The sequence below is a fragment of the Parasteatoda tepidariorum genome, chromosome 2, assembly GCF_982258835.1.
Source record: "Parasteatoda tepidariorum strain Cologne lab strain chromosome 2, Ptep-v5.0, whole genome shotgun sequence".
Classification (NCBI taxonomy): domain Eukaryota; kingdom Metazoa; phylum Arthropoda; class Arachnida; order Araneae; family Theridiidae; genus Parasteatoda; species Parasteatoda tepidariorum.
This window is the reverse complement of record NC_141756.1, coordinates 50522203-50549460: the sequence shown is the minus strand read 5'-3', so window position 1 is coordinate 50549460 and position 27258 is coordinate 50522203. Positions and strand designations below refer to the sequence as shown.

At 26.8% G+C, this 27258-nt stretch overlaps 1 protein-coding gene across 5 annotated transcripts; it reads left to right on the top strand.

Annotated features, from left to right (window-relative positions):
- Positions 1-22: 22 nt before the first annotated feature.
- On the top strand, positions 23-26983 carry LOC107440483 (uncharacterized). Of its 5 annotated transcripts, XM_087157311.1 has the most exons (12): positions 23-95; positions 481-698; positions 5865-5900; positions 7867-7919; positions 12985-13071; positions 17946-17993; positions 20663-20683; positions 20808-20843; positions 21903-22042; positions 24214-24357; positions 24866-25034; positions 26649-26983. In XM_087157311.1, exons 2-12 carry the CDS (start codon positions 578-580, stop codon positions 26799-26801), a joined length of 1008 nt encoding a protein of 335 aa, XP_087013437.1. In that variant the 5' UTR covers positions 23-95; positions 481-577; the 3' UTR covers positions 26802-26983. The 5 variants fall into 5 exon arrangements, with proteins under 5 accessions (XP_087013437.1, XP_015908896.1, XP_015908895.1 ...); XM_016053410.4 differs by lacking the exon at positions 23-95 and having other exon boundaries at positions 462-692; XM_016053409.4 differs by lacking the exon at positions 23-95 and having other exon boundaries at positions 465-698.
- The last annotated feature ends 275 nt before the right edge of the window (positions 26984-27258 follow it).

The following is a 27258-nucleotide window of genomic DNA, read 5'->3' as shown; positions in this document are numbered from 1 at the left end:
TGGTCCGTATTTTGGATTGAAACGGTTGCCTTGACAGTTACAGTTAAAACGAATTAAATGTAGTATTTGTTTTCTGTGGTATTCGATCGCTTATTCGCGATCGCAACACTCGAATACGCCATCTGGGGAGAGACCGGTTTCATGCCTTTAGCCCTTCTCCCTTCCCTCTCCTCCTCTTTTCAGTTGTATAGGAATGTACTACGATATTTTCCCCTTTCTTAATATTTTTCCTTTTTATTTAATAAAAATATTTTTTAAAATTTCCATGATACTTTTCTTTAGAACTATGTTTAATGTAGTTTTCAGTTCCATATAGTTTTTCAAGTTAAAAGATTTTAATCTATATGAAAATCAAGAGAGAAACTAACGTACTTCCTTCCTCTATGACTTTCCACACGCTATTGGGGAAAGCATGTGAAGTGTTGCCATAGGAAAAGAGTTCTGCTCTACGCCACCTGCAGCCCATTTCGATCGCCAATTGTGTATTAATGTTAGCGTTTTATGTAGGACAAAAAGTCACAACTTATAAAATTTTAAATGCAAACTCATTGTAAAAATTAAACTAACATTCCACAATATGTCAAGTCGAGCCCAATTATTTATAGGAAGGCTTCCTATTGATATTCGTGAACGCGACGTAGAACAAGTGTTTGAAAAATATGGTCGATTATTAAGATGTGATGTAAAATACGGTAAAGGTCTAGTTGATCGATTTATTTATTCTTTTTTCTTAATTTTATTTCATTTTGATAAATTTTATTTCATTTCCATTGATAACACGTTGTTATTGCTGTATAATTAATACCTTTTACATCTAATAATGTTACTATTAACATTTGATATAGTATTATTCTAGAAGCATATATGAATATTCGCATTTGTAGTGATGCTTATATATAATTAATTTTACGATAATAAGTTAAGCTTATTTATAGAATAATTGTTGCGCATCTCGTTTGAAAATAGGTATTAACCTCAAACAATATCACCCCTTTTGTTATATAATATCTTTTGTGACCGTTATAATAATACCCTAGGTGTTAAGTTGTTTTAAGACTATTGCAAATTAAGGATGATTATTTTTCTTTTCATTGGCAAAGCGTTAAAAAAATCTGTCATTTTAATTTGTTAAAAAAATTTAAGGTTACCATTTTCTTATTCAGCACTGACTTAATCATCAATATAAAAATTTATATAAAACATACATTTAGAAATTAGATTATGATGGATGCATTTAACGTAGAATAATTAAACCATATCCAATAGAAATGATTCCTAAATTTGTTAAAATTATGTATCTTATTTTATAATTCTTTAGGATTTTAACTTTTTATTCCAGTTTGATTTTATGAAAGAAATATTTGACATAAAATGATAAAAGAAATTATTAAATAAATTACATCTCTTAAAATGTGAATTAAACCAGTGTTTTCACTACAGCGCGAGAACGCGAGAATCTCGCATATTTTTTTCTTTTCTCGCATTAAAAAATTATTACTGCGAGAAATTCGCGCATTCTATAAATCAATTTCAAAATTTGCGAATTTCTCGCATTTTGGAAGAAGCTTCGAATTACGCTATTTAGAATAAAATCCTTTAACCGAACATCGGAACCCCTTTCAGAACACATTTCTCTGCAACCACATGTTTACCATAGGTAAAGTTTTTTCATGTAAGACGGTCAAATTTTTTATGCACTAATGTAAGAGGGACAAATACCTAGTAAAGGCAAAATCTTCTATGATGATGCAGCAAGAATATTCAATGCTTTAAAAAATAGAAGACGTTAAAAATGTATTATAATAAAAGAAACATTTTTTTTCCCAAGTCTATTTGTGTTTTTTAAGTTTTTGGAAATCTCACTTAACTTTCTGAAATCTCACCCTGTTTTTGAGAAAGGGTGAGAAATTCTCACCCATTTTTTTTCTATGATGAAAACACTGTAAACCAGTAGGAAATTCAATTATGAAACATTCAACAACCATAAAACTATTAAAGGATTAACAACAAAAGCTTCTCAAAAGTTTGAATTTAGAAATAAATAAATTTGGAGCAGCTCCAAAAACTGCCATGTAACAGGTCCATTTGTTACTTTACTTTTGGATTTTCATATTAAACCTGACTGTTAAGATAAATTGAGATACATTTGATTCATAACACTAAATTTCTAAGCAATAAACATTTAGGATAAATCTGAAATTGGAAGCACAATATAAGTACAGTTATACCTCGAAGAACGACCATCTCGTTGTTGTGACCTCCTCTATTTACGACAATTTTTGGGAGGCGCATAATTTTTTACATAAGCTATGTATTGAAGAAAACCTTTAAGAGAGACCATCAAAATCTTTTCCACCGACTGGGCAAACCTCCGTACCAAATGCAGAAAAAGTCAAATAAGGAAACACAAAAAAGATATTAAAACAAATAAGTAGATTGAAAATATTTGTGAGTGGCTCTTATTTAGCAAGCTCTTATAACGATCTCTGATAAGGATTAACCGCTTCATGTTATGCTTAGTGAGCACTAAAAACTATAATATCAATTTAAAGTGGAAAAGATAAGTTAGAAGAAAAATTTATTTCAGAAAAAACTAAGCAATTCTAGCAAACAAACCTCTTATTTTTTAAAGTAAATTGTCATGGTACGAAGTTAAATGCAAGCTTGAGCAAGAAGCATATTTGCTTATTTATTTAAAGTATTTCTATCATTCATAATTGATAAATTTGTTTTAGCACATAATTATTTCAATAGGGGTCATTTTTATAGATGCTAAATTTTCAGATCCGGTTTTCATGAAACCGATACAAGTGGCATTTCCGCACTAAGAAAATGATATTGAGTAGTGAGAGTAAACCTCTAAGAACGACCAACCTCTATGTGCAACCATTTTACTGTGGAACACAAAGTGGTCGCTTCAGAAGCGTTTAGATTTAGTTAGATGATGGAGCAAATGATCTAAACATATAATAATAATTCCAAAATTGAAAGCTAAGATCGGAAATGTTTCAAATAACAATTTTTAGCAAGCTATAGTCATGGTGGATTGTGGTGAAATAAAAAAATAATATTTAAATTAATTAACAGTTGTACATATTTGAAACATTCTACTATTATTGGCTAATTTTGAAAATGACATGTTTTGTCATTTATGTCAGCATTTTGACATTTATATCGGTAGATGTGTAAACAATTATCGATTTAAAATGGCTGTAAAAACAGGGTTGATAATTTTGCTGTCAAAAATGTGTTTTGCCAAGTGCTAGAATAAATAAAGTTTCACGTAATCCATAGACATGGCTTTAGTTAAAAGGACATAATTTTTTTGCAGTTTTGCTTATCTAAATCTCTTAGTCTAATCTAATCTAATTATCTAATATATTTATATTTAAAAACTATTTTTTTTAAATAGATGTCTTTTTTATCATCCTGTAATGCAGAAATTAAAACATTTTTTTAAAAAAATATTGTGAAAATAAAAGGTTAATTTTTGAACAAATTTAGTATTTTTTTTTTAAGAAAAATTATTATTTTTTAAAATTGCCATATTTATCCTTATGCATAAATATTATTTATCAGTATTAAAAGCATATTTATATTTAAAGGATTAGGTATTCACTTTTGTTGTTCAATGAATTGTGGAGCTTCAAAAATTATAAACCTTTTCCTATTATATCATATTATTTTCTTTTAATAAGTTATAGTAAATTGTATAAAAAATATCAAATATTTATTGATACATGTAATTATCATGTGTACAATGGTTACATCTATAGAATTTTTACCTTTTACCAAAGTTCAAGGTTTTGGACAGTTTAGGACAGTTTTACCCAGTTTAAGACAGTAAAACCCACATGTCCTGTCCAAAACCAGTTTAGGACATCTAAAACCCCGACCCTGCTTAGATATATTTTTGCTTATTAGTGACAAGAGTAAATCTATCTTATTTCAATAACTATTTATAAAATGGGAAAAATAAATCATATTTATTAGATGACAATGTGACATTACTATAAAAATTGAAAGGTAACAGAAATAACTCAATACCAATTATACCTCTAATGCAATGAATCATACAGGTTTGTGTGCTGAGTTCTGCGGAGGAATAAAAAAGTGCACAGTTTTGCACACTTAACACCATAAAAACTTATGAAAATTAGTAATATTATGAAGTAATACTCTCATTATCAAAATAAGAGGAAAATTTGTAGTTTATAAAAAAAGTAAAGGTATGTTAAAAGACAATCTCTGTGTTTTCTTTTGAAAAAGAGTAACAAGAAATGATTAATTGATAAATAACATGAAATCTTTTTTCTATAATTTAATCCAAAATTATGCGAAAATAAACTTTTAAAGGTGCATTTTTTTAAGTAGAAAATATTTGTTTCAGAAATAGTTTTAAAATCACTTGAAAATTTATTAATTTATGAAATAATTAAGAGTTAACTGTATTATTGTGCATTTGATTTTCTTAACTGCACTAAAATGTGATCAGCAACCAGATGCTCATTTAATATACAAAATTTTGCACACTTATAAATATCTAAGATCAAAACAAAGCCATTGTAAATTGATGTAATTTTTTTTTTCTTCTTCTCTAGTTACTTTTGTTATGTAATATGAATAAATAAACCCTTTTAAAGTTAAATATTAGTGTAAAAAAGAATGAAAAAGTAATGAATTACTGACGCTAAATATTTAGAATGAAGTAAAAAAAATTATAGCAATAAGTTCTAAATTGATGTTTTTTAAGAATCTTGACCGATGAGAAATTTAACCTTTATTTCTGTGATAATTAACCATATTTACACTTCTCCTCATGAATAGTATTTTGATTGGTAAACTACCAGAAATTTGTTTTGATTCTTACAGATTCAATAGATTTCTTATTTTTTACACTCTGTGCCCTATGGAATATTTTGCCATAGTCTGTGTTTCTTATACAACCTCAGGGTTCGTACAGACTCCTTATACTCCTTGGAAATAAAAAACAGTCTCCAAGGAGTACTTGGAACTACTTATATTTCCAATTTAGTCCTTAGAAACTCCTTAGATTATTGCATTGCATAGATGAACTTACTAAGTCTGCTGATGAATTTGCTGTCCAAGCAGGGAAACGAAATGATATGACTTAGCTGTCAAAATCTAATAGTTTAAGAAGAACTTTAAAAAGAAAAGAAAAAATAATAATGAATTGCAAGAGTTAGAAGAAAAAAATAACAGCAAATAATTTAAATTGTACATGTTACAAGCTAACTTAATGATTTACTGTGATTTTTCTTTTGTATAAAATGCCATAGATTTTCTTATATATTCAAATTTAAAAATATAAGATTGGTAGGTTTTTATGTTAATCTAATATCTGTACTATGTAACAAGATTTAGTAAAATATTTGAAACTGGAAAATGTATTTATGTGTGAAAGTGATAACTTTATTTATTTTTCTTTGATGAAGTTTAACAAAGTCAAAATTTATTTCAAAAAGGCTAGAGAAAATATCTTATGCAAAATATACATTTTTGCAAGTACTTTATAATAACTGCTTTTTAATTTAAAAAAAAATACTGTCTAGTTATCTTTTACACAAAGTTTTTAAATTTTGGAGTCCTTGGATTTCTTCTGCTGATCTCTGTATGAACCTGCTATGCCACTGTATTTTAAAATGTTTTCTGTAAATGTTAAGAAAAGCCACACAAATGAAAGAAAAGTAAAAAAAAAAGGGGGGGAGGGGTGAAGTGTTTATTTTTAGAGGGTTTAATTTTCATTTTGAGATATTGGCAACTCTTAATTATTTACTGATTAATGTTTTAAGATTTTTTTTCCCTGTTGGGCAAAGAATTAATATTCATTTAACTCTATTTAGGAATGTATGGATCTACTGGTCGAAGAGGTGCTGGAAGTAAGTTTTAAAATATTTCTTTATTATTACAAGAAATATTTGATTTAATGTTTTATTCATGTGTAATATATTCATATGTAATGATTTAAGGTCTAATTTTCAATCTCACTAAAATATGGTGCATAGCGGTTTTAAAAAGTGCTTAAATGTGCTTATTCTCGATTTCGTTTTTTAAAGGTGCTTTTTTATTGGATGTTTTTAAAAAGTGCTTAATTTTCCCTTTTCAAAATTGAGTTTTTTTTCTTTTCTTTACCATGTCGATTATCGCCACATATTATGCAAAAGCGTGGTTTTCACATTGTTCTATTAATTTTTTCACAATTCATTCCAACATAATGCATTATGAAAGCGCCAATCATTTTACATGTTTGACAAAATACTTATGGGTCTGCATGTACGTCTACTGAGTTTGCTTCAGTGCGATTCTTACTCTCATGTGCAACTCTGCTGCATTGTGCGTGATATTCTCAATTTCAAACTTCATCCCCCCCCCCCTCCCCCTGTAATCAAACCAAAAAATCTCTCAATCTTTTTATGGTGGCTAATATAATCAACAAAACAAAAAGTTTATTGTCAGAAACTAGTTATTTTATCATGGTCATGTAAATTCTTTGAAAATTATTTTGCATTTTGTTAATGTATATAGCGCTTAAAAATATTTTTGAGTGTTTAAAAGGTGCTTATTTTTGTTGAGGATTTGGCTACACACCCTGATAAAAAAAGTTGACATCTTCTCGATTGGCGATGTCAACAAAGTTTTCTGGAATGTTTCCATATTTTGACCAGTCGTGCCAATTATAATCTCCAAGGCACCAAATGGATTTTAAATGTAGAATTTTATTTATTTATTTATTTTAAATTTTCTAAAATGGCCATGAATTATACAATTCAGAATGGTCCTTTTTTTGGGATTTTTTTTATTTATTTATTTTTTCTGGTCATAGCCCAGAAGTCGCCAGGATTTGGCGATTATTCATAATTTTAGGGCTTATTGTTTAGAACTTGAATATTTATAATTTATTATGATGTTGATTTATAGATTTTACTATTTTTATTTTGAGTTTTCAGTTTTTGAATTTAGTTGTATAGCCGAACTATCCTTGTGGCAGAATCACGGCAACATTGTCGCAGAACGTTACAGAGTTCTTGCAGGAAGATATTTCTTTTGGGAAGAAAAAATTTTAGTTTTCATTTCTTAATCGAAATGCGCATTTAAATAATAACTTATTGTGGCATTAAATTTACGCCGATAGTATCGTAAATCCGTAGAGTGGTTCGATTATATTTTCGGCAATTATTGATTTTCACGTGGTTTTTAATTATCCCAATATATTTCAGACGATATGGGAAATTCGAATCTTTCATTTGAGTATTTACTTTTTAAGACACCGCTACTATCTATTTTTTTGGCAATTATTGCTTTTGACTTCCATATAGTTTATAAAATCCGATACTATTTATTACAACAATCAAATCTTGAAACGAACCGCTAACTTGAGTAACCCCTTTTGAAGAGTCCAATTCGAGTGACGTCGTCAATTTGTTTTTCGGTAATTACAGCTAGGATTTCATGATTTTTAATTATTTTTTTTAATGTGATGATTTTCAGAATGCGATATTGGAAAGAATAAGTGCGGTTTTCTCCCCAACAAAACGCAATATTATCGCCCATAATATTAGAATAAAAAAATATTACACATTAAATGAAGATAATTCTATGTTTTTTGTTTTGTTTTTGTGAACACAGCATTTTTTGTTAATTTAAATCGGTACATAGTTCATAGTTGCAATATTATTGAAACAGTAGGATATGAGTGCTAGAAAGTTTAGTCGCAGAAGGCCTGAAAAAATTCTGCCAAAGGGCGAACTATAATCAAAATATAAAAGCATATTTTTCATCATATGTATGTTTTTGTAATTATTTTAGCACAAAATATACTTAAAATTTTTTTTATTTTGTTTCAAGGAACTGGAATGGCTTATGCTTTTGTTGATTATGATGATAGACGAGATGCCGAAGTAAGAGCATTTCAAACAAATTTGATTTTTTTTTCTTCTTGTTAATGAAATTTACAATGCAATGTAATTATGTCTTTGATAAATACATAAAATTTAAACTCATTTTAGCTTTTAAGGATAAAATGTGTGAATTAATTTTGTCTATTTTTAATTTTAAATTTAGAGATTGCCTAATTTAATATTTGGTAAAGCTTTTTGATTTTTATTAACACTTTAATTTTTAATATTGAAAAATACATGCTTTATTCTTTATTGAATTCAGAATTTTGTTAGTATTTTAAGAATAAGTATTATTGAATATTCAAAAATGTACTTTTTGTATAAATTGTGTTAATATTCTACCAAATTTACTTAAGATTGGCATGCATGCTTTTTACTAGACAAAATAGCAAAAACAGATATTTATCACAAAAATGTTTTTTTTTCTCGCAGTTAAATAGAATTATTGCAACGGTAATTTGTTAATTTGCTCTTTAAAACTAATTCAGCCAAAACTGAATAAATTATATTTTATTTTTTAAATTTCAGTAAGTACTGAATTTTAAGAGATTCAACCTAATGCAGTAATTTAAAAAATGCAATAAAGTAGCTTAAAATATTAAAAGCTTAATATGCAAATGTTTTGCATTTTTATCTGTACATATAATAAATTTGCAATAATTTATTACTTCAAAAATTATTTACAAATCTAACTAAAATTTCATTTTCATTATTGCAATTTAGAGTTTGTTATTTCAACATTGCATTAACAACAAAAAAAAACTTTAATTTTATGATTATTGTACACTTTTTTTTAGTTTAAATATTTTTAAATTCAATTAACAGGGCAAAAAACATTGAAAATTTATTTTTCGATAAGTGAGAATTTAAATATGTTCTTATGTCTGAATTTAGATCTGTTAAAGAATTGTGCATCAATTTTTAATCTGTTTCAGCTAACTTTTTTAGCTAGGTTTATCGTTATCTTGACAAAAGTACATTTTTACAGAAAGACTGGCCAACCTTTAATTTGAATGAAAATATTGAGAAACAAAATTCTAACTTCAATGGCAACCCATCCCTTTTTAGTTTATGTAAAATAATTCTATATTTGATGCATATGTGTTTTCAAAATAAAATTTATTTATTCGTCAATCGGTTTATACTACTAAACAGTAAACTTGTAATGACAAAATTAAAATTTTGATTGGGAAATTTTTTATTTTATTATTTTTTATTGCTTTTGAAAATTTTCTCAAATGTGTTCTTAGTTCCAAGCGATTGTTAGCTAAATATAATTAATATTAAGAAAAATAATTTGAATTGTTATTTCTTGTAAATTGTTATAAGAATAGTTATGTAATGTTATTTTGTATTTTTCTGTTGAGATTAGTTTCTTACATTTCTAATAAATTTTAATCAATGTTTAATATGTTGTAGAAAAATAATAAACTGAATAACTTAATTTCACAAAATATAATTTTTTTTTTTATCCTGTTTCATAATTATTCATTTTAACTGTTCTGAGAATCCTCTTGGACAGAATCCAGTTCCTAACTGCTTCCACTTCTATGAACATGCCTGTTCCTTGTGCCACAACAATGTTTCCATAGAAAAGAGCCTATAAGCCATTAAAGAACATCTTGCCGATCATAAAAAATGGTCCTTCCGATACGGATCCAAAAATTCTAGCCTCCCATTCCTAATGCTCTTCAGGTTACCAAAGGTCTTGTGTGCATTCTAAATCCAAATGCCTTATCTCTGTTCCGGCAAGACCAAAAGTATTGCCTTTGCCAATGCCTTGTAGTCCTTTCCGTATTATTCCCTTAGTCAACTATATGCCTAAGCATCTTCAACTGAAGCCAGAATAGGTATTACATTTTGTTTTTACATTTTAAAGCAGCAAGGTTTAACTTTGTGGCTAATTTGAGTTACTTATTATTATTATTTTTTCGAATCAGCAAAGTAGTAACAGAAGTTTCTATTCATCAAAGAAACATTGGGTTTTAACATTAGCATATTTATCAATTTATAATTGTGTAATTGCCTTTTAATTTTTTATGTCTATTCGCTACTTAGTAGTATATGTTTTTGTTTTCTTAATTGGATATATTTAACAAAATCAATAGTTTTTATTGTTCACCAATAGTTAAAACCCTTGTGTAAAATATTTTTTGCAAACTTGGTTTTCAAATTATTTGAAAGAAGTTTAATTTTAAATTTGTTATTTTTAAAAGAAGCTTGCATCTTGTCCAAACTACTTTTTTTTAAAAATTAAACGTATTTTATATCTTGGAAGAACTCACTTTAACTTTTGTTGCCTTGTACAGTTGTTATGGGCTGTGTGTATTATTTGTCTGTTTAACAGAGCATCAATAGTAATGGTAAAGTTTTTCACTTACTTGAAAATATCAGTTACCTCATATTTCCTTAAATTCACAGATTTATTTTAGGGATATCAAGAAAAATATATTAGTGTGTTAAAGATTAAAATGTATTGATCATTAAGAAAGTTAAAATTTTGATTTTTAAAATTATATTAATCTTTAAAACAATGAGCAAAATTTTTTCTCTTTTCCAATCTTTTACAGAGATCTTAAATCATTGGTCTTTTATCTATATATGTGCACTGATAGGATCCTTAAAATAATGAGATCATGCTTTAGTGAATTAGTATAGAACACAGATACAGTTTCACAATTGCATATTTGCGCTTTATGCAATTTTGTAAGCAAAAGAAAAATTGTTTATTTGTTTTAAGATAGTTTCAAACTTGACATATTTTAATTCTTTTTAAAAACACATTATCATTAATTAGTAATGGTGGTAGTTACTGTATATATCGTTTTATAAGTTGATCCTTTATTTTTGATTTGCATTAAATTCTATGAAACTACAAAATTTTCTCAAGTTAAAAATATCTCAGGTTATTCTTTCTGATGATGATGCATTTGTCCTCAAATAATATTGTAAAATCCTTTTAAAAGTGTAGAATTTCAATTTCATTGGATGAGAATGGGGTCTATTTTTTATGGGACCCAGGAATTTAAATTTGTAACTTCATGGTATGTTTTGATTGTATTATATTTTTTGAAATGTCCTTGAATGAATTATTGAAACTTTTTTTTCCTGAACGTAATTTAAATTATTGTTTCTGAAAAACCAAATAAAAATAAGATGAGAAAAAATGCGAATTTCTCAAATTTTAGTATATTTACAGTTGAAAGGGGTAAATCGATACAGGGTTATTCATGTCTAGGTATTTATATTCTATATATTATTTATAATGCATCTATATTTCACGATCAATGAATGTCCAACATTATTTAAGTAGATCCTCTGATTTTCGTCAAATTTTGAGGGTTTGAAAAGTTGATTTTTACGTCTAAATGTGTGGTAAATGTTTTAAATCAGATTTAATAATGTATATTAAAATATATTTGAAACAGAAATGAGGAAAAAAACATAAACATGAGGGGGAGATTCAAAATTGCCCACTTTTTAAAAAAAAAAAATTTTTATACAATCTCCCTAGAGCTATCAGTGTTTCATCTTTCCGATTGTTGACGGGGCACGATTACTTACAGGTGCACTTGCACCATGTTGGTCTTTCTGACTCTCCTAACTGCACTCTATGTACAAATAGGGCCCATATGAATGGCGGGCATCTATGGAACTGCTCTGCCCTCCAGGAGGCCCGTAATTCTTCTAGTTTCAAGACGCTCTCCGACGCTGGACATATTTCTTTGTTATATTGGACTGCAAGACTTCTCATGCTCGAGAGAGCAAATGATGGACGTAATTAAAAATAATAATAATAAATATTTTTTATACATATTTTTAATTTTTTTAAATATATTTTGAAAAACCTAAAAAGAAATTATTTATTTAAAGTTTTGAATATTGTCACAAGTTTTGCTGCCTTAGTAACATCCAAACAATTTTTTATTTTACTGTGCACTGTGCTGAGAGCGTTTGTTCTAATCCTGCAGTTCGACATGCAACTGAATGCAGCTGTTTGTTATAACAGGAACATTTCATCAATAGCTATAACCACCAAGATAATAGGGAATGTTTGTGTACTTAAGTTCTCTTAATTCTTCAGAAGAAAGTTTAATGTTAGCAGCTTCAGAAGTGGAATGTGCTGTTGTAAAAGTGTTTGAAATCCATATAAATTTTCACCCAAAAAAAGGCTCCACGGGCTAGTTGGAAACCACTGCTCTTAACTGAATGGTTTTTAGAGTCATATGTGTTTCAAACTGCCTTCTTTTTCATTTTATAGATAGAGTATTTAGTTAAGTGATATGTTTGAACTTGCTTATGCTGGGAAATAAGTCTCCTATTTTGAAAGGTCCTGCAAAGCAACAATATTTTCATTATATTAGTTTTTATGCCATACTGTAAGCATTTGCTTAAAATGAAAAATTAGCCTTAGACATTTGTCAAATTAAAATAATAATTTGTTTCAAGCCTAAATTGCTTTTTACAAAAATTATTAAAGTGCTGAATTGAATCATTTAATTTTTTATATTTATAACATCTTAGAGGCTTATATTCTAGAGCAAAACTTCAGCCCATGTGTGTTGTCAGCAATATTCTTCAAATGTCCTCCGTGGCATTATTTACTTTATCAAATATACATGCAAAGGTTTATGCACTATACTAAATTAAAAATAAAGCATATTGAAACAAATCCACCTTTTAAAGGCTCTGAAACATGTCCAACTTTTGAATAAATGTCCATTTAATAAATTTAATCATGGATTTATATTGTATAAATTTTTTTCTTTTCAAAAAAAAAATGTTTTGATATACTTTTTTGTTATGAATTCATACAATGATCTGTCTTGGGAGTAAGTTCGTATTTATGTAAAGTTATATGATTTGTTTAGAAGTTATTCATGTGTATTACCCTTCAAACTTTAAGCATTCAAATTGTAAAAATGTTTTATTGTAGTTTTTATCTTAGAAAAAAATTATTTAAGGCTCAGTTGTCCAGTTATTAAGTAGTCTCAGTATTTAACTTTTTTTTTACGCTGTTATTTTTATTCTAATCACTTTTTTATACTTTTCCCCAATTTTTTAGGATGCTATTAAGTATGAAAATGGCCGAGAAATCAGAGGTCAGAGCATAGTTGTGGAATGGGCTCGTGGGCCTTCATACCGTTCAGGGGTAAGGATTTGTTTCATTAGTTTAGTGTAAATATACATTAATTAAGCATTTCATTTTTGAGTATCCTTATATTGATAAATGTAGGCTAAGGGTAATGCACCTGAAAAATCTTAATGGCTCGTGATGAATGTTATATCCAATTTAAATTAGTAATGTAACGATTATTTGGCCACTATTTGGTATTCGGCCATTTTGCCGAATATTCAGCAACCTTATTATTTGGAAGATTATTTATCAACCAAGTTTTTTTTTTTTGGAGGGGGAGTTTTGATTGGTTTAATAATAAAGGAGAATCTGAATTTTTTTTCTCTTTACGATACATTATTAGAAATAGTTTTTGCACATATTTGTGAAATTCTGAAACTTGTTAATTCATGTTCTGAAATATGCTTGCAAAAGTGAAATTTGAAGAGTTGAAACTAGATTATTTTATACTGAACCGTGTGTTTTGTAATACTGATTTTTTTTTCTTTTTTTAATTCTATTAAGGCAAGTCGATTTCAACTTTTTTTCAACACTTTATATTTTAAAATGTGAGATTTTTTTTGTTTCCATTTTGTTTGTTTTTCTGTTGTAACTAAAGCGAAGCATGTTAATGAAGCTGTTTATTTTTGTTTTTTAAAAGCCTTTAAATGCACTTTTTTCATTGGGTGTTTTTAAAAAGTGCTTAATTTTCCCTTTTCCAAAATGAGATAATTTTTATTTACCATGTTGATATTTGCCTCAAATTATGCAAAAAGTCATTGTTCTATTTCAATCCTAATCTACTGTAACGTGTGAAAGCGTCTGTAATTTTACATGTTGGATGAAATACTTGCGGCTATATAAAATAATGCAGCTGGATTCAGTGGGAATGATTTTTGGCCTCTCCTGTGCAATTCTGCTGCATTTTGCAAGAGATTTTCAATTTCGGACTTCATTTTCTGCCTTCTGAAATTAAACAAAGAAAAATTCTAATTTTCGCTGATTATGAGGACCAACTAATCATTATCAGATTTTTTTTCCCCTTGTAGCGATACATTTATTTATTTCTCTTGTTAATTTCATCTTTGGTGATGCGTCATCGTCTTCGTCAGTGGCAAGCTAATGGCCTTCTTATGGTATTCTACTTATAGATCAGTACCATAATCTCTGAACTTAACTTGGGGATCATTCACTAATTATGTATTTTCATGTGGGTCCCTAGAACAGTCAAGAATCCCAAAACTTCATCACCTGAAAATTTCCATCTCCCTTTTAATCATTAAATGTAAGAATTAATGGAGAATTTTAAGTGTAATATTTTAACCTGAGGGTAAACTTTTATTGTACTTCATTACTTTTTTTTAACTATTGTATTACTTTTAAAATTTTCAGTACTCTTAAGTTGTTTTATGAGATAATATTTAGAGGCACGATTTTAAAAAAGTATGAAGTGAGGGGCTTTTAATATTTTAAATGCAGCAAAAAAATCTCGTGTTTAGTATCATTCCAAAAAACTTCAATTCATCTTTTATGATTTTATTTATAAGCAATTGAGAAAAAAATTCAATTACCTCAGATTTGTTAAATATAATGAATGTAGAGTCGATGTAATAATTTAATTCTAACAAAAATTTTTAGTTTCAATACTCATTGTATTTACATTTCAAAAAGATTTTTAAAAATCATTTCATTAAAGAAATACTGAACCAAGTAACGAATAATAAACATATTTTTAAAGGTCATTTGCATTTCTAATGTGAATTTTTTGGAGTTTTCTTAGTTTGCTTAATTCTTTACATATCTTTATAAATTTTATATGATCGATAATATTAGAAATTAATGTTTTATTGAATATGCTTTTGTAAATAACTTAGACAGTCAATAGCCTTTTAAAATAATATTTAATTGTAATTTTGAATGAATTTTTTTACATAATTAAAGTAATTATTAATTTAAAAATAGAATTGTTTTTATGGTGACTAATATAATCAGGAAACGATTTCTTTGTCAGAAACTAGTTATTTTATCATGATCACATAAAGTCTTCGGAAATTATTTTGTTAATGTATTTATGAAGAACTTTCAACAATAGGAGTAAGAAAAAATTTTTATTAGTGCGCATATGAAAAAAAATTTCACCTGAAAAAAAAATTTTTTTTTTTAGTGCTTAAAAGGCACTTCTTTTTGTTGAAAAATTTGACTACGGAGCCTGTAGTGATATAGAAAACTGCGATTCTGGACGTCACAGTTATATTTAAAAACTAATAACTTTTTCTTTTCTTTTGAATTTATTAACATGTTTTTCATTGTTTTTATTATGGCAGCATTTTTTAAAAAGCGTTTCTAATGAATGTTATTCTTTTATGGTAACTTTTTTGTAAAAGTACGGAAACACAAGAAAGTTAAAATAAGACTAGGTGTCTACCATCTTGGAAAATTCAAGAAAATTTGAATTTTTCTTTAGAAAATCTGGAAAAATTTGCATAAAGTAAATCTATCTCAAAAGATTTTTCCTTTTTTTTTCGTTCAAAGGAAGAAGAAAAATGTTTTCAAATTGGCCTCAAATGCAAGTTTTCGTAAATGTTTTATGGATAAGTTTTTTTCTAGAAAATATTATTTTTTGCCTTAAAGTTTTCTTTTAAGAATTAAGAGGATTTTTTTTCCCTTTATTTACAATTTTTTTTTTTTTTTTAATAACTGTAAGTTTTTTTTCCTTAAAAATTTAAACTATCCTAATATTTAATTATCTTTATTATCAGTGTTCTCCCTAAGCGTTTTTAGAAAGGTGGCCTGCCCTGCCTGCTCTTTGATCCTAATAAATGCACCCTTTTTTATATAAGTAAGCCGCCATCCCTTAAAAACACAGCCTTTTTATTCATATTCCATTTTGAAAAAAATTTATTCACTGTTAAAATAATATTTACACCCATTTAAAATTATCTGTGTTAATAGGTTTATTTCTGATTACTATTACAAATCTTTTTAGTATCTCTTTTTTCAGGGTGGGATATTAATAAATTTTTTAATTGATTTTAAAATTATTTTTTAAATAAGTACCTTTTTTTTTAAAAAAAAAATTTTAAAAAAATAAAACTTTCAATGCTTATTTTCTTATAATTTTCACTTTAAATTATTAGATTGAAGCTTTAAAGTTGTTTATCATTTAACTTTTTTTTTTGTTTACTCTTTTTTAAAGAAAATTTATGCAACTAGAATGTTTTTTAGCATGCCATTCATTATTTTTATAAACTATTAACATTTTTCTTATTTTGATAATGAGACAGAATTACTTTTTGAAATATGCTCATAAAATAGTATAAGAGTGTAATTTAAAAATTGTTGAGGCTAAAATTCAGTTATTAGTACATATTATTACACTTCTTTAATAAATTTTTACAGTGTTAAGTTCTTTCAGAATTCAAAGTGTTCTTTTCAGAGGGAAACACCCTGCCCTTTTTTATTCCTAGGGAGAATTCTGTATTATCTTAAACATTTCTATTAATCTTTTTTTTTCTTCCCTTTACCCCATACTAATAATACAGCTTAGTTTTGATTATTTTTCAATAATGACTAAACTTCTATATAAAAAAATATATGTATGTGTGTATATATATATATATTTTAAATTGCTATTTGGCCCTTGAGTATTTAGTCGAATCACTATTTTTTACTTCTCTAATTTAAATGCTACGAGAGAAAATATAAGGTTAAGTGTTTATGCATAGAAACTCCCTATGAATTGGCTGGAGCTTATCTGTTTGTCTTTTCATTCTCAATGTGTTCACTTACCCATATTTTAGGATCTTCACTGTAAAAATTGGAATTCCAATACTTTTCCACCTGACTGTCTGTACCGTCAAATACAACTAATAACACCTAATTGCTGCTTGGGGAAAAATTGTCTATCCTTGGCTCTGTTATGTAAACGAAAGTCATTCAATGATTTAAAATGTTGCCTAACTACCCTTGTGATATTCAAAAAGCATACTATGTCGCATATGTTCATTCTCTATATTTAGATAGCCTTTTTAGCATAAATTGCTAAACTAAAGCTTAAGCTTTGATGATTTACAAGTAAGCTAGTTTTTTTTTAAAACTAAAGGGTCTTTGATTTGACATTAAAGTTCACAATAAGCGGATAAATAACAAATGAACATCCAGAGTTCTCGCTAGGAATTAAAAAGGGCTGGGCAAAATGCAAGTAGTAATATATTTATATTTATGCAAGTAGTAAAATTGAATGAATTTTAATTGTTTTATAGAATTGTGAATTTAAAATATGGCTGCTCTTATTACCTAAAAAGAACAAAAGGCATTTACAAGTTGGCATTAATGATTATATTATCTAAACCAGAGGTGGCAAACGTTTATACACCAACGTGCCATTTTTTCTAAAAAATTGTTTAATGAGGTCATAGACGTGCCGTCAAATAATTTTGACTCCGTGATTATTGGGAAAATAATAATACTAAATACTATCAACTCAAAACTCTTTATTTACATTGAAAATAAATACATTGTGCCATGTCTCAGTTATACGCGTGAAGTAACTTCAGTGTGATTTCTGTTGTTGCAGATTAGATGACAAATAACTTATATTAGGTTGTAAGATGTTAGTTCAAGCAGGATTCATAGAACTGCCCTTTATTATTTTTCATAGAACTGCCCTTTATTATGCCTTCCTAATAGTTTCATAGAAAATAGTTTTCAACTATATTATATAGTTGAAAACTATTTTCTTAAATTTTAATTGAGTGGGAGAAATTTTAATTCATTGAAGTTAATTTATTTTGCTCTAGCTATGATAATTAGATGTTTGTAACCTTTTTTTTTTTTTATGGTTGAGTTGAGGCTCAATGTTTTTAATAATTTTTTAAAAATAAACTAGCAATTCTAAACTACTTTTATAGGGTGGTGGTGGCGGAGGATCTGGATATCAAAGGAATTCTAATTATAGAGTAAGTATTAAAAAATTAATAATTCTATTATTTTCTACATTAATATTTTTTTCTGCTAAAATTGCCATTTTAGTAATTATTGTTCAGTTGCTTTGTTCAAAATATGTGTGTTGATATGTTTAATTATAGTACCTTTTGTGTCAGTTATTATAAAAGTGTTGTTACATTGTAGGAATGTACTAAAGAGTGCTTACTGTGTCCTGCATTAGCTACTAATATCGTATAAATAAATTAATGTCGCACTGTTAATAATTCTTCATATTTTTGTCAAACCATATCCTTTTTAAAATTATATTTCTAAATCTTTATGTTAAATATAGATTCATGTAGTGTATAGCATTCTCTTTAGAACGACTATTTATAGCTATTAATACTTATTAATAACTAAAGTAACTAGTTTTACTTCTAATTTTATATATTTAGTGTTATTTCAATGCCCATCAAAACCTCAAATCCATCATAACACTGTAATAATTTTTTCTTCATTCTCTTTTACATAAAATATCTTATAGAATATTTATTAAACATTTTTGCATTTTCAAACAAGATTTAAAAAAAAAAGCTTTAATTGAAAATTATTATTTTGTAATTTATAGACAAATATAGCACATGGTCTATTCGCTTTGATGAAGAACAGCTATAATGATCCCCTAAATTTATTAGATAAAAAAGGTTGTGAAATATTGGTTGATTATCAATAATGTTATATTGTTTCATCCAGAATATTCTTAATTTTAAAAGGAATAAATTAAAAATATCTGTAAATATTTTAATGAAACAATAAGTTTATAAATTTTATTTTTTCTTTGAACTTTTTATTCACTAATTTTATAAAAAGTTAATAACGCTTAGGAATTTTATTTTCCAATTAAATTGTGGCTTTCGCCACAATTTAATTAAGTCAAGTTTTCTTAAAATCAGGCACGCTTGATATTGTGGAAATGCTCTAACTAAAGTTTTTTTTTTTTTTAAATTTAATTCTGTTAGATACATTTTTTTTAATTTATTTATTTTAAAAAAATTAATGGGATCAGAAGTGATGGTCTTGTATTTCTAGAATATTTTGTGCCTGGCACTTTGTTTAGGGTTGTACTACTTCTGTACTAATTAAAAGTGTATATTTACTTGTGTTTGATTTTTGGCTCTAAGTTCAAAGATTGTGAAATTTTCTTTGAAGAAGCGCAAAGCTTTCTTACATAGTTTTTGACCATCAACACTAAGATGTATATTTCTGTAACTATATGCTATGGAGACATACCTAAACAAAAAAAAAAAGCAAGATATGTGTGGTGTTGTTCTGCAGAAGAAAAATTAAATCGTGTGAAACAATAATTTTATGCAAGTTTACAGGTCATTAACTATCTCTACCAAAAGTTTCACTGGGAAATTTGTTAGAAAAGAACTCGCAATTATAACAAAATCAATTAACAGATTTATTATATATTTGATTACCTATTATATATTTGTGTGTAGCCCTAAACTTGAGGCTCATTTCAGAGTGGTTAAATGCAGAAATAATAAGCAGTAAGCTGGAAATTGTTTGAAATTTGTGGTTTTAGGTCAATATCTAATGTTGGCCTTTTTATCCAAAGTGAGCTTTAACTGTCACTTTGAATTTACTAGGTGGGAGGGGCTAAAAGCAAGAAGAAAAAAAACTGATACATTTCTTTAGAGGCAGTTAAAGTGCATGCAGTCTTTCATGTATCTAGACCAAACTTAAGTTGATAAGAGTAATTATTTAAGAATTTTTATTCATAAAAAGTACAGTTTGTACTTATTTGTTGTATATCTAACATTATTGTATAGAGAAACATACTTTTTCGATTGTATAGTTTTTTACGCATATATTATAACTGAAAAGGTTCGATGTATCGATTTAACTTACTGGATTTTGCATTAACAAATATGTTTAAAGTAATTTTTTATTAAGATATGAAATATTCTCATACATAGTATGTTAAAACCAAAATACATGCTCATAATTTACAAAGATCAATCTTGATTTTTCTTAATTATTTTAATTGAAGATAGATAAAAAAAAAATTATTATCTTTGTTTTTAAATAAAATTAGAGTATATTATGTACTTAATAACTACAAATCTCAATTAATTACAATTCTATAAAGCTCAAAGATGGACATACTTTAGTTTTGTTTCTACAAACGCATACTTTCCTTGGTGTCTTAACACAGCGTGACACTGAGTCTTTCTTTATCACTTCAGTTCTTGTGATCAAACCAAAACTAGACTACAGTCTATCTGTTTTTGTACCATTTATTGTTCAGCTTTATTGCCTATGTTTCTGTAGTATCTTTATCAAGCTCAGCTCAAAAATTATAGTTACTTTTAAATAGAGTAATAAAATAAAAGGAATAAAGCTTACACCTTTTCTGACCAAGGTGACTCCAAACGTATCATCATCTGAGCTTAAAGTAAAATTTTTATGTCAGATATAACAAATTACAATTACAAATTTACTTAATCCTTAAAAACTGAAAAAAATAGAATAAAAAATTAGCCCTATAATTTCAAACCACCATTTACATTGTCTTATTAACATCATTTATTGAAATAAGACTATGTTAGATACATAAAACATTTCGTTTTTACTTTGATTTTTAAAAATTCAGATTTTTTTCCTACCTTGTAATTTTTATATACTCTTTCAGGCTCCGTACAACAGATATCAGGTATGTCTTTGTATTCAAAATTTATGTTTAATTTATATTTGCTTTAATATTCATCTAAATATCAGCTGTAATCTTTTTCTAATGTTACTTTATTTATTGGAATTTTTTATTCCTTCCTTTTCAGAGAGAAAGCTATGGCCGTTCATCAGGATCTCGACAGGTGATTTCAGTTTTTTTTTCTCCATTTATTTTCAAATATTAAGCATTTTTTAATGAGTAATAAAAATATCATTATTACTCATCAGTCACTTTTACTACCACATGTATTTTGACATCTACGACACTGGGAATTTAGCAATATTAATGTTGAAATCTTTTCTTTATAAATTTAGTTTTTTAAAGAGACAGAAAATATGCAAAGAAACCTATTTACTTTTTTCTCTCATTCCAGAAGATTGATGAGCTTATTCATCTCATTAGAAACTACTCAAAAAACTTGTAAAGTTACTTTAACACAAGGACTGTAACTACTCATAAGCAGTGACAGTACTTGTTTTCGGGGGTGCAAAATTTTCAAAGCTAAATGTTTTCTCATAATGCAGTTTTTTGGTTTGAAATTTCCCCGAAAATTATATATATTTATATTTTTCAAAATATTCTTAAACAAAGAAAAAAATTCATTTGATTTGACAGCATATTTAAAATGATTGAATTAAAAATTTATATTAATAGTAATAATTTATAAAACTAAATTTATGGGGTCCCATGTGGAAACTTAAGGAATTTGAACTAATTGACATACAGTTAGTTTTATATTTAACATAACAGAAAAGTCTTTTTTTTTTTTAACATAACAGAAAGTACTTTTCTCTTTTAACACAGCAGAAAATATTCTTTTCTCTTGTAACATAACAGAGAATATTCTTTCACTTTTGTCCATCAAGGTAATCCTCATTCTTTTTTCTTGTAAGATTTCCTACAGAAATTTCTGTAAAGCGATACGTTTTTTATAATAACATTTTGTAGGATTTTTTTTTAAAAAAAAAAGATAAAATTTACCCTTAGCTGTCTGAATTTCTCCCAAACCTCGCAATCATCATATTCTGCACCCCTGCTAGTTTTTACACAAGATTCAATGTACTTTTTGCAAATCTGTTAGCAAATCAATTATTTTATGTTTTTCCTCTGAGCTCTAATTTAAAATGGTCTGTTTCAAAATAACAGGCCCCTTTAGAGCAATTAATATCCATTTTTAATATTGTGTTGCAATTATTTTTAGAATAGTGAAGAATGTTATCGCTGTAGAAGAACAGGCCATTGGGCCAGAGATTGTCCAGAGGCATCCTCTTCATCATACTATCCTCGTTCTTCAAGAAATCGTTCTAGGAGTCGTTCTAGATCAAGATCAAGGCGCCAAAGGTGACTGATTCTCTTGATTAGTGTTTTTTTTTTCTGTATGAAGTATGTAAATATCAAATATTGTTCAATTAATATGACATCACTGAAGTATATTTTTATGAAAGATTTTGAATTACTTAGTTGTTGAAAAAAAATTATAAATATGTGAGAAAAGAGCACCATTAGTAGAAAAAGTTTTAGGAATAGTAATAAATCATTAGATTTGTTGAAATGAGATTCAAAAATGATTTAGGTTTAACAAGACCTTAACACAGAAGGTTTTAATGAAGAGTTTATTTTTAAAAAAAAAGTGTTGACTGTAGTTTTAAAGACGCTGGTTTATTTGTTTTCAAAGTAAATCTAAAACATAATTTTATTTTTCTTTTGTTTATAACAAACTATTTTTCAAATTTTTAAGAAGACTTCCTAATCTTTTAAAAACTAGAAAAGCTTTTATTTTTTCTTCGCTTTCTAAATTTATTAAAAGATAATTTAACAGTCCTGCAATTTAGTTTTTTAATTGTCGCGAAAATGTAACTTCACCTTTGCCTTTTCATTTTAAAATAGAACTAGTAATACCTTCGTGTTAATCAAAATTTAGTTACTTAAACTCGAACTTATTTAAGTTTGTTTATTTGTATGTAATTCCTCACGTGCCCTGTAATAGGGCGGGTCGAGGCAAATCTTTACCTTTATTTGTATGTAAAATCATTTTTATAAAATAAACTTCAAAAAAATTTAATTACATATTTTAAAAACTCCAATGTTTTTCAAATTAAAATTATGATATTTCATAATTTTTTTAACCTTATCTATTGTGCAGTTATTTGATTTCAAATCTGTCTTTCAGTCTATATATATTTGTAATATGAATAAAATTTTTTAAATTGATACTTATTCACTCTACACGACAGCACTAGCCAGCATAATCAAGTTGCCTGTCTACAAGTGCGAACATATGTGCCTTTTTTGCTCCCACTTTCTCTAAAATAAAACTTACTTAATTTATTTAAAAATAAACTAGCTTTATTTTACAAAATGGAATCCCTTTTAATTGTCTAATTGTATAAAAAATTAATAGTATGTATGTTCATATATATATATCAGTATTTTTGATTTGGGCCAAAAATATTGCATTTGAAGACAGACTTGCCCTCTTTTGATAAACAACATTGAAATTTCAAAAAGTTTTGTTAAGCAAGAAACATTACACAAATTGAATAAAGTAGTTAAGGTATATTTTTCCTGGCTGATTTGTTGCTTTAGAATTTTTAGAACTCAAGAAAATTTATTGATGAAGCAAAGGAAAAAATATTAAATTTATCAATCATGAAATTTTATGAGGGTGAATTTATGTGCTATCTACTTATTTCTTCTTTTGGATAGGATTTTTTGCTATTTCAAATCATATGCAATGAAAGTTTTTATTTTCCTATCAAATTTTTTTGATTAATATCTCAGTGCATAATATTTAATATAATTCTTGATAATTAAAGGGTAAATAGAAAATATTTCTTTATTTTATTTGTTTATTCATTTTTTTTTAAATCTAATTTTTGGCTGCATTATTTACTATTATTTTAAAAAAAAAACATATTAAATATTCCAATGAGGTCTTTGCTAGGATTGAATCTAAACTAATAAAAGTTCAATAACTAATGAAATTTTCAAACTACAACATTAGGACCATGCTCTGATTTGTATTTTATTTTATTAATTCTGTATATTAAGTAAGCAATTTTAATAAATAATTCAGCTATTTCTACTATGTAACATTAAGCTAAATCAAAACAGTGTAACATTAAGCTAAAACAAAACATATTATTTATCTTTTAATGGGTGATCCCATGGCTAACTTTGTATCAATTGAAGAAAGCATATAAATAACGAAACTAATATATTGAACTAATAGAACAGATTTATTTATTGCATTTTTTTTTTGCTCATAAATTATATAATTTGGTTGCATAAAAAATAAATTGAAAATTTTTTTATTAATGTTATAGTGCTCAATTGCAGATATTAGTTGCTATACCTATGAACTTTTGAGGATTATTTTCTAGTGGTTTGAGTCTTATTTCAGTAGTTTGTGTCAAGCTCTGACTTTTATCATTACATCCTAGCAAGCTACCAGAATAGTGCATGAAAATAATAATATGCTTTTTTATTTGATTGCACATTTTTATTTTAAGGAGTGTGTCTGGGAGTCGCTCAAGAAGCCGTGATCGTGCTAGGAGAAGTTCATCAGACTATCGTCAAAAAAGTCGAAGCACAAGTAGAGAGAAGAGAACTAAGCCCAGATCAGCAAGTCGATCTGCTTCTCGCTCAAGATCAAGGTAATAAATTGTGATTCTGAAAAATCATTTATCTGTTTTTACATAAATTCTTATTTGAAAATAATGATAAAGAAATGCATTGCTTATACTATTAAATTGTTTACAAATGAAACATATACTGCTTCATAATTTTAAAATAAGATAAGTTAGAAATATGTGCTTGGTTAATAAGAATAAACACAGAACTTGCAAAGTTATCAAACATCATTGTCTTACTTAGTTTATATAATTGATTTGCTATTATGCTTTAACAATTTTTGGAATGAAAAACTGCAAAATAAATTATATCACAGAATATAATTTATTCTTTTTGACTAATTTTTTAAATATGTTTTTTTACATGTAGTTGAAACATATTCATAAAATTTACATAAGTAGTATTTAATAGAAATTTACAGATCTAAATTTCTGTTTGATTCTCTTTAGATCTCTCTGAATAATTATCTTAAATCTCAAAAATTTAATTATAAATTTATAGTTCTAATACTGTATATATGTGCCTATGCAGATCTGTTGAAGAAAGTCGTAGAAAAACTGAAAAACCCAAGAGGGGTTCTCAGCATTCCCAGAGTAAATCTGCCTCCCGAAGTCGATCACCGAGTAAGAGTGCCAGCCGCTCGCCTAGCTATGCAAGAAAAGGCAAATCTCCTGAAAAAAATTCTGATAATTATGACTATGTAAGTTGCTAATTTTCCCTCAGTCTGTGTTAAAATTGTGTGTATGTATGTTTCTTATAAATGATATTTTTTAGAAAATTTACAGTATAGTTTTCATTACATCATAGGAATGGGAAATCGTGATTTTTTACACAGATTTTTATTTTATTAGAAGTATAAAATTACTTTTTGGGTAAAGTGTAACCAAATTTGCTACAAAACATTCTTTTGGCTAAACATGTCAAATATTTGGCAACTTCCACTTCATTCAAAGCTTCAACGTTTGTAATTTTTTCATATGATTCCATAAGATTGGTTTACCTGTTGAAGTAGGAAAATAATTAAGTGTTGTAATCGTAAGACATTAAAGATTTAAAAAATTAATTTTTAAGAATATAAATAATTTTAATTAAAAGAAATAATTTTTTTTTTAACTAATCAGTTTTTTAATTTATTTACAACTTTTTATGAATTGATATGTTTTTAATGCCAGTAGTGTTGCATTTATTGAATATTTTTGATAACAATTTTATAAATACATAAAATGCTTAAAGTTACCTCAAAAATTTAATTTCTTTCCTCTCATTGGCAATAAAAAAACTAATCTATAAGCTGCTCAGGAAAGATAAATTAAAAGTAAATTGTTCATATATATTGAATCTGTGAGTGCTGCCACTCCACAGGAAAAACCTGGATAATGTAGGAAATTTAAAAATCGCTTAAAATAACAGTGAAAATGCAGGAAATTTTATTTCTTGTTTTTGTCTTTTAAAAAATTTATCACTCTAAGTGCAATCCATGGGCTGTTTAAGGATATTTCAGCTATACCAAACTATTTCATTTACTATACCATAATTAAGGTCATATTTTTTTATTTATTGAATTAAAACTGATTTCTTAATATTCACTAATTAAAACATTGATAAAATATGTGAATAATTATTATTTATTGAAAACAATATTATATTAAAGTACTTAATATTTTGTACTTAAAATTTAATTATTACAAATTTATCAATGAAGTCAGTTCTTTTTATTCAAGCTCAACGCTATAATGAATTTTTGAAGACCAACACTAAATTTGTCATTTAACTACTAAAACAAGAATAAATTAGTATTTAGATTAGGAAACAAAACAAAAACAATTCTTAATTACTCTTGACAGAAAGTCTGTCTTGGTTATTAATGTAAACAAACTACATATATAATAATTTTCTAACATACGCTTGAATTTAACTAATCCTAAAAGTAAATGAGTTTAAATGAGATGTATTTATTAAACAGCTAAATACTTTACATACACCTAATGGTAATGTATAATTTAAAAGTTTCATGTGATTTTTTATTTCTATTTACTTTTTATTTTTTTTTATTGATAATCAAAATATTTACCTACATTACCTTATCTTATTATCTCCCTTGAATAAATCTGTAATATAATTTTTAAAGAAATCACAACCATGAGAATGTATTTATAAATTATACTGTATAAAAAATATTTTTGTCTTAAATCAGTGACTTATTTTTAGAAAAAACGCTTGAGTGATATAAATCATTGCTGATTGTGATTCCTCTTTGCTATTTTTTGGTACATGCCTGTTTACTGAACTTTTTTTTTTTTTTTTTAACTAATAGGATGACAAACAGACTGATGATAGAGAGTTTGAGCAAGAACGTAGCACAAGTAGAAGTCCCCATAAAAGCCACAGCCGTAGTGCAAGTAAAGATAATGATGAGCGATATGCGGATGATAGTGACCGCAGTGTGAGCAGAAGCAAATCTCGTTAAATCATTCTTTATCTTAATCCTTTCATATGTCATTTCACTGTGTGTTCTATACTAAATGATGTCATTCTTTACTGATATTTTTATCTTAGGACTGATAGCTTGTTATGGTGTTATTAGCAAGTAATCATGTAATGTGGAGTTATTACTATATGAATAAAGTAATTACTGTATGAATAAAATAATTGAGTCATTTTTATTTACCTCTTCTATTTGTGTATTGTTTTGTTGCCAATTATAGAGTGGACCACATTTGACCTAGTACGTAGTAGCTGACCCTGTCGAAAAGAATTTATTTCATTCTTTTAGTGTCATAGTTTTACACTAAGCAAAGAATATTTTCCTAGTGTTTTTACATCAAAAAATATTTTCATCTTCAAAAGGAAAATGAAGAATTGTACTATTTTGTAGATGGTTTGCTAAATAAAATATTGTTTTTTGAATTTTTAAAAATATTTAA

What these genes read in the sequence shown, in the direction of transcription:
- LOC107440483 (XM_087157311.1), top strand. Translation starts at nt 578, where the DNA reads ATGTCAAGTCGAGCCCAATTATTTATAGGAAGGCTTCCTATTGATATT. An exon ending in AAAGGAATTCTAATTATAGA is followed by an intron (nt 17,994 to 20,662) that starts GTAAGTATTAAA and finishes ATACTCTTTCAG; the next exon opens with GCTCCGTACAACAGATATCA. An exon ending in CTCCGTACAACAGATATCAG is followed by an intron (nt 20,684 to 20,807) that starts GTATGTCTTTGT and finishes CTTCCTTTTCAG; the next exon opens with AGAGAAAGCTATGGCCGTTC.